Source organism: Centroberyx affinis, unplaced genomic scaffold (genome assembly GCF_046629955.1).
Source record: "Centroberyx affinis isolate AG114_WGS23_722 - 3 ecotype Tasmania unplaced genomic scaffold, CSIRO-AGI_Caff_v1 ptg004533l_1, whole genome shotgun sequence".
NCBI classification, from domain to species: Eukaryota; Metazoa; Chordata; class Actinopteri; order Beryciformes; family Berycidae; genus Centroberyx; species Centroberyx affinis.
This window is the reverse complement of record NW_027282172.1, coordinates 111,965-120,783: the sequence shown is the minus strand read 5'-3', so window position 1 is coordinate 120,783 and position 8,819 is coordinate 111,965. Positions and strand designations below refer to the sequence as shown.

At 42.3% G+C, this 8,819-nt stretch overlaps 1 protein-coding gene across 1 annotated transcript; it reads left to right on the top strand.

Moving 5' to 3' along the window:
- Positions 1-1,399: 1,399 nt before the first annotated feature.
- Positions 1,400-8,418, top strand: LOC139665337 (netrin-G2-like; the record flags this gene model as incomplete). The annotated part of the gene is made up of 5 exons (XM_071544331.1): positions 1,400-1,513; positions 1,999-2,049; positions 3,893-4,060; positions 6,951-7,085; positions 8,195-8,418. Coding segments are annotated over 5 exons (692 nt in total), but the record flags the coding sequence as incomplete, so codon positions are not given.
- Positions 8,419-8,819: the final 401 nt, after the last annotated feature.

The following is an 8,819-nucleotide window of genomic DNA, read 5'->3' as shown; positions in this document are numbered from 1 at the left end:
GAGAGGGAGGAGGAAAAGGAGAAGAAGAAGGAGGAGGAGGAAGAGGGAGAGAAGGAGAAGAAAAAGAAGAAGGGGGAGGACCAAGAGAGGGAGAAGGAAAAGAAGAAAAAGGAGGAAGAGAAAGAGGAGGAAGAGAAAGAGGAGGAAGAGGAGAAAGATGAAGAGAAGGAGAGGGAGAAGGTAAAGAAAAAGGAGGAAGAGGAGGAGGAAGAGGAAGAGGAAGAGGAGGAGGAGGAAGAGAAAGAGGAGGAGGAAGTGGAAGAGAAGGAGAGGGAGGAGAAGAAAAAGAAGGGGAGAGGAGAGAGAGGGAGGAGGAAAAGAAGAAGAAAGAGAAGGAGGAAGAGGAGGAAGAGGAAGAGAAGGAGAAGAAAAAGGAGGAAGAGGAGGAGGAAGAGAAAGAGGTAGAAGAAGAGGAGAGGGAGGAGAAGAAAAAGAAGGAGGAGAAGGAGAGGGAGAAGGTGAAGAAAAAGAAGAAAGAGAAGGACAGGGAGAAGGAGGAAGAGGAAGAGAAAGAAGAGGAGGACGAGAAAGAGGAAGTGAAGGAGAAGGAGAGGGAGGAGAAAAAAAAGAATAAGAAAGAGAAGGAGGAGGAGGAGAGGGAGGAGAAGAAGAAAGAGGAGAAGGAGGAAGAGGCGGAGAAGGGGGAGAGGGAGAAGAAGAAAAAGAAGAAAGAGGAGAAGGAGGAGGAGGAAGAGGAGAAAGAGAATGAGAAGGTGGAGGAGAAGAAGGAGGAGAAGAAGGAGGAAAAAAAAGAAAGAAAAACTAAAAAGAAAGGTACCTTTTAGAAGTAGCCTGCTGGTGTCACTGTTCTTGTGAGCTCATGTAGTTTCTTGTGTTACAGTAAAGACACAGTAGATAACCTTGCTCCACTAGGTTACACTTGGCAGCCCAGAGCAAACAGTGGCTCCCTGAAAACTACAGATTGCTTATGTCATACGTATCAGGACACAATTCTTTTGTGATACCATTAATAAGTGGCTACAAAGTCAGTGAGTGTGAATGTGTAATAACTTAATCATCCATCCAGGTGACAGCTGCAGTTTGAAGTGGAGGTGAGGATGTAAAGCTGTGTGACATTTGAATGATGCAGACCTAAAGATAACTATGGATAACTTAGCTTATAAATATACTTGGTCATTTGATAAAATATTTTAAGATATTAATTTCTAGATTATATTTGAATGTAGAGGTTCCTACTGGATCTATCTGGACTATCTACTTAGTCCCTTGGCTACCATGCGTGATGTTGAAAAACAATTATGTTTTATAATCTGTATGTATTCACACCACTTAGTGTGGTAGGACTCAGTTGTCTTTGTTATATCTGGTCAAACAGCCTGAGACAATCTGTGCTACTATGTCAATATAGATCAATTCCGCTTCTTTGTTGTGCTCCCAGTCTCTGAGAAACCTGAGAGGGAAAGCAGAAGTCATGAGACGACAAAGTCCTCTGAGAAAGAGGAGGAAAAGGAGGATGAAGACAGTGAAGAAAAGGAAAGAGAGAAAAAGAAAGGTAGAATTTGAACATACTGTACAACAGCCCAGTGATTCACAACTGGTTTCGCAATGGGACCCAAATTATTGTGGCCATGAAGTGATGACCCAATATATTAGGTGACAATATTGCCCTGATCTGATTTGTTCTTTGCCAGCGACCCTGTCAGAGGATCTTGTGACACACCTTTGGGTCCTGTCCCACCAGTTGAGAAACACTGCGTTAGCTGAAGATTTTGATGAGCGTCCTAGAATGTAGCTTGCCCATTCTTTAGGGTAGAATCCAGTAGGATTCCCATCCACCTAGCCCACTTTCCCATACAGTAGCAGGTTAGATATGACCTCTCCATAGCATTGGTAGTAGCCATGGGCTATACCCGCTCCAGCCGTGCGAACATAGTGCCGTAGGTGCAGGTAGATAACTGCAGCAGAGTGGATGTTGAAAGACGATTCTTAAACAAAGATTCCTTCATCCCTCAAGGCTTCTGAAACTCTTGATCTCAGGAGAGCCCCAGGCCAGACAGTTGTTTGGGATCATATACGTTGATTTCAAAGGTAAGAGACCAACATGCGCAGGGCAAAGTCTGAAGATACAGACAGGAGACTGAAGCTTGGTGAAATCCTCTATTTTCTTCTGCTTAGATCACTGGATCTAAAAGTCTTTCTGTCTTTTGACAAAAGTGTGGATGCTGTTCAAGTGGCAGCGAAGTTTAGGTAGAAAACCTGTGGAAAAATTCCTTCATTGCATGTTTACTGTTTTTCATTGTTGTTATTTTTTTCAATGCATCTGTGACCCCCTCATCATTGTGTTTTGTATGCATAATCAAGGTAAGTATCTATTCTTTTTTTTTGCGCCTGATTCCATTTCTTTGATGCAGTACTCTTTCTCTCTCAATATACAGGAACCGTTTCATTGTTAACAATTCACAACCAATAAACACCAATAAAATAGCATCTTGACTCTTAACGTTAATTTGTGGAACAATGTCCCATTGCCTCTCCTGTCTGTGGAGTAATTGGGCATTTATATTTAATTAGGCAGTTCTTTCCCCACTGCTAACATGGTTCCCTCAGTGCTGAGAGATGCACTTTATGGGGCTCCTCTCACTGGCTTCCTTTAAACCAGCCCATTAATATTTCAGCTGGAATCATCAACCAAACAATATAAAATAATAATGTGACGGCTGATTAAACAGCTAAACTCCGACTTTTTAATGTGCATTTAAATGTGTATTTGCATAAACATGCCTGGTAAACGCCTCTTTAGAGGACAGTGATGCCTTGCAGCACACTATCGCAGCCGACTTCTAAAGCTTAATAAAACCTTAATTAGGTACCAACCTCAGCCAAGATAATCGGAGGGAGAATGTAGAGCAATGCCTCAGCCCTCCACCTCTCACCGCCCCCTCTGCACAATGAAGATCCTAAATGATAATACCGCGCTTTCTTTTTTCTTTCTCTCTGTGGACAAATTACATGACGGTCTTCCACCATTCTCCATAGCATGAAATGTGTAAGGACAAATCTTAATTTATCTAGCATAATAAAACTGTAGTAAAAACCTGCTTAAATCATTTATGAATTGCAGACAGAAAATGTTATTTTAGGCGTAAACTGAAATGTAGTACCTTGCTAAAGAGAGAATTTAAGGACATGGAAATGTAGATTGAACCAACAGTGAGGGATCGGGAAGAAGAAGCACTCATGGTTTTCTGCAAGGTTTAGCAGGTCAGAAAACACCTACTGTACCGCCCACCTCAAACAAGCCCCTTCAGTCATCATAGTTTATAATCTACTCATCTGTGCATGCAATCAAATTCTCAGACACAATTACACACGCACACGCACACACATACACATGCACGCACACACACGCAGTGGAATTCCCATCAGTAATCAGTACAGCACAGTAAAGCATAGTCAGCTATCTTGTGAGTGTAGTAATGGAGGGGGAGTGGTCTGTCTCTATTGAACCAGTATTGAGTCAGAAAGACAAGTCATAAAAGGCACAATGATTCATTCATTTGTTGGTAAGAGAAGCCGTCTTTAAGATGTCTAAAACTGTCCCGAACCATTTTTCACAAACGTTTTGTAACAAACTGTTTATGCCAATTGTTCATCATCTCCTAATGCTCGCTAAATATCCTGCGAGAATCCGTCATCACTCTCTAATAAACAGTATCTTATCCCAAATGTTTCCCAGCCATTCCTGTGTAATCTCTCTATTATAACTTGCATGGTTCAATATACGAAAATGTCTATTCATCCTTCTCTAATAAAGGAAACCCCCACATGGTATTTTTTTTTTTTTTTTTTCAAGAGAGCCCTTTTCATCAAACACATAATACATTCCAAATGACTAACAGCACATCTAAGTCTAACGTGTCTCTGCTCTTAGACTGTGAGTGCTACGGCCACTCCAACCGCTGCAGCTACATCGACTACCTGAACATTGTGACATGCGTCAGCTGCAAGCACAACACCAGGGGCCAGAACTGCCAACACTGCAGACTGGGATACTTCCGCAACGCCTCTGCCGAACTGGATGATGAGAGCGTCTGCATCGGTCAGTCTGGAGGGAGACTGGGAGGGCTGTGGAGGGGATGGTGGTGCATGTGCTAGTGGGGTGGTGGAGTGTGTGTTGTGTGTGTACAGCGACTGGCAGGAGTGTGGACAATTAGGGATGTAGCAATTTACCGCATTTCCACTTTAACATGGTAATTAATTAACATCAGACCATGGGATTGGGAATGTTACCGCCATTAACACCTATTTAGATGATTTATTGTTTGTTTTGTCATTTTTTCCAGGTGAAAGTTGCCACAAGTATGTCGTCTTATCATGTGCAATTTAAAATACTCATCAAAAAATAATTATAATTCTTTTCTTATCTATATTCCTGCACTCTGCACTGTTTACACTCTTCAAGAGTTGTGGCAAAAAGTAAACCCATTTCAAATAGGGGGTACTCAGGATTATTACTGTACACAATACAATGCTACTTTCATACAGCAATTTGCAATAATATTACACCCTTATGGACAATGATATACACTGTATGTGTACGCAGAGCACTTTATACACATGGGGCTATAGGCTATATAGATTCACAGGTTATACATATTCCTTATTCAGGGCATGTCTTAATAAGAGGTCATTCTGCTCGTGTTGCTGTGGAGCTAAAATCTGGTGTTGATCTGGATCCATCTGTAGGTGGACTGCAGGGGGTTGGAGGGTAAACTTGCCGCGGTTGGGGGACACAGAGGGCCAGGCCTCGGAGTCAGCACAAATGAGGCCCCATTAGCTCATCTGCCAGCATACTGGCACACCAAGCATGGCAAAAAATCAGTTCACACCAGCCTCTCTAGAGCAATGAAACCATGCGTTCACATACACAAATGCATTTGCACACACATTTTGCACAGTCACACATTCTCCACACACATCCACTCTCTCGGCCTCGCACATAAAGTCACACACATTAATAAACATGACCCCCAAACACAGAGATACTGTACCTCCTGTATTGCTATGATGTATAATAGTACGTTATATAATTATAAGTGAAAGACTAGCTATTGCCAAACATCAAGTCATGTGAGAGAAACTTCATCGTCAACCAGCTGCAAAATGCAATGCAGATATACAGATCTACAGCCTTCTACCATCTCTGATCAGCTTCTAACAGTCACTCATCTGAACATCTTTTGGTTTCTATGAATATAATTATTTGTAATGATAATTATTTGCAGAAATTAGTAATTTAAATGACATCTTGTGTTGAGGTGTAGAGGATCAAGAGCACTACAGATGTAAATCTCTCTCTCAGGCTGATTTCATATGAATCTCAATATGTACAGGTAGTTAGCAATTCAATGCAGGAAAGATATCTTTGAACAGGTCAACAAGTCGATACAGTTGTATTCGTTTTTGAATTGATTTGATATGATTTAATACAAGATAATTGAATTTGATTCAGTGTCATTACAGAGTTTACTAGTCATGGTGTCCTTATTTTGACTTGGTTGGAGTGATGTGGTGATCAACATTATTTAGCTATGAAACAGAAATTTAAGAGTTATCATGACATGGTCCTTGGCATTATAGATATGTGAGTGCCCTGTTTAAAATAACTAAAATTTATGAGCTATTGCACATTTTACTGTGACACATTACAGTATGTACCTTTGTTTGATATTTCTCTGGAGCTTGACAACATGAATGAACTCCTTAATGTCTCCTTACATTCATTCAGCAATGGGAAAATTTGACCCACTGCTAGAAATATTAAACTATTCCATTTCACCCCACTAAAAAAGACAATAACAAACACATAAAAGGCTAATTATCTTATAATATAAAGCATCCACATAGAACCACAACAGGATAAAATGCAATGGCCGGACACAAACACTTATTTTTTGTTTTTGGTTGAACTTGACATTGCAGTGTTTGGTTTGCTGTAAAACTCATGTGCATCGCTCACTAAGTACCATGGGTGTTAAGTGTGAAAAAGCTCAGAATAATTATCATGAGCAACCAAAGCCTAAAGAAAACTTCAGTTGTGACGTTTGACAGCATCAAAAGAGTCTGAATGCATGATCCCTTCCAAGTCGTTGGTTTGAACTATCAAATCATTCACCGATTATTCCCGCAGGTGAATGCGGCATAGACTACAAACAAATCCACAAGGGGAAAGTCGTCGCACTCTGTGACATGGAGAGAGAAATAAAGATGCAAAAAAAAGAAACACTGATAGAGAAACCAATATTTGAGATTTTGCCTGCTGAATCAGGTTTCTCTGGTCAAAAGACTGCTGACACACTTTGTTAATGATCCCCCAACTTTCACCCTGTCCTGTATATTTGAATCAGTACAGCTGTATCTGTATCTTTCACAGCTGACCCAGCCTGTTTGAATCAAATAATTGTTACACTCCTAATCAACACAATACACTGTGATAGGTCAGGGCAAATATATAACTTAGAAATCATAAGAATATCAACTGAATCAAAGAGAAATTGTAATTATTATGAAGCAACCAAATGATCGTCTTCATCACTTGTTTTAAACTAGGGCCAATTATTACACAGAAAATTATTGTGCTTTTCTTCAAAATATCACCAGGTTCCCTAGACTTATTCTGCCTCCTCGAAAGCAAATATCGCGCATCCAAAAGGAACTTAAGCTTCAAGTCTGATTCAGGACCATCTCAGGACATGCCTGTGTTTTGGGGAAACCCCAACCCACATTGCTCGTAGCCCCAGGGGGGCTTTAATACTAAATATAAATCCGTGGCCTGAATACAAGTGTGCACAGTTTTGGTCCGCTGCATGGACATAACTCTGGCTCACATCCCAACAGACCATCCTCAAATTAAGAGAGGAGAGAAGTCTCTACACCGCTCACCCTCTTCTCTCTCTTCCATCCCTCCTACTCTCCCTCTCTTTCTCCAGAGTGTAACTGCAACCAGTTGGGTTCTGTCCATGACCGCTGTAACGGCACAGGGTTCTGCCAGTGTAAAGATGGTGCTACCGGGGCCAAGTGTGACGACTGTACATCAGGATACTACTGGAAACAAGGGTGTTACCGTGAGTATGAGGAGACTGTATTGTATTTTGGTGTGTGCATGTCTAAAATCCGGGGATGAAGAAATGTTGTAGCCTTCCAGAACCTTTGCCAGTGCGCTGTGCCACTTAGCTTGTGCGTCTCTCGATATTTTCTTTAGCCCCAGGGGAATGGATCATGTAGCTCATTAGCAGCATCAGCTGCTCCTTTAATTGATGACCCTGTCACACCTTAACCCCATTACAGGGAACCGCCTTCCCCCAACATCTACCATCCAGTCAGGGGCCTGTGTCTCAAATAGACCACCCTACACACACACACACACACACACACACAGACAGACACACACACACATAAATCCACAGGCATGCATGCATATTGACTGCAGCTTTATTTTCTGCTGCATGGGACATTATTTACAATATACATTAAGTTGTAGGTTTGACATCTGCAGTGAAAGCCAATTTTCTTTTGAGTAATAAGTAAAGTTACTTCTTGTTATTAATTCTCATCATGCAAGCCCTATCCTCTCTATTTTCTCCCAATACGTTTTTAGGTCAAGTATCTTGTGCAGTGTGACTACCTCTGTTTTCCCTAATGCCTTTTATAGCACTTTAATGATGTTATTCATTCATCCAATGATTACTTGAACTAATATTACACATGCAGTGTATTTTCTGCTGGATTTGAAACAATGATTTTAACTTGACCCAGAGAAAGTGCATGCTCAAGAAAAATAGACAGAGGAAAAAGATTGCAGAAACAAAACGGCAGGTGTTACCTGTTGTTGTCCCCGAGGCAAAGATTGGAGAATTTATCTTGCCTCTTTCCTTCCTCCCGCTTTCTTTTCTACCTTGTTCTTTTTGCCCTGAATTCTTCTCCTCCCACTGTATCTCTGTTTCACATCATGCTGTTTCTTACATTACCCCTCCTTATCTTCCCCCACCTGTCTCTCCCTTTACCATACATCTCCCTTTCTTCTTTGTGCTCTTTACTCCCCCACCATCCTTTTACCACCTGTCACCCTGTCACTTTGCTGCGCCCTCTTTATTCCCAACTCTTCTCCCCCACTCTCTTTGCCTTTGCAATTCCTTCACTCTCCCTCTCTGTCTACCTCTGTCTCCTCTCACAGCTAACCTGTGTGATGAGGAGATGCTCCTGTGCCAGAACGGAGGAACATGCTACCAGAACCAGAAGTGCATCTGCCCCCCAGAGTTTAAGGGGGTGCTATGCCAACAGTCCCGCTGCGAGGGGGGCAAGGACTGCAACGCTGCCTCTTCCCCCCGCCTCCCCGTGGCCACCCTGCTGCTCTGCACTCTGCTATCCCACCTCCTGGCCACATTAACTCCCCACTGAGCCACAAACCCCCTCGACCAAGGAGTGTGTGTGTGTGTGTGTGTGTGTATGTGTGTGTATGTGAGGTGAGGAGTGGCCCAGAGTGGGTAGGACCATCCTAGTCACGGACCCTATGAAGACACTGCAGCACACGCATACACACACACCGACACCAACTAACCCCAACCCCCCAACAAACACACACACAAACACACATACACACACACATGCAAAGACATGGATTAACACTTACTCTCTCGCACACACGCACACACACACACCTCACAGGACTGTTACGTTATCGAGTGTGTGCTCAGGTGTGAGTGTATTACAAGAGACGGACAAACGGAGAAAGGGGGAGTGACCTCAGAGAAAACAGATGCAGACGGAGGGGAAAAATCATACCAACCAACCACTGTCTC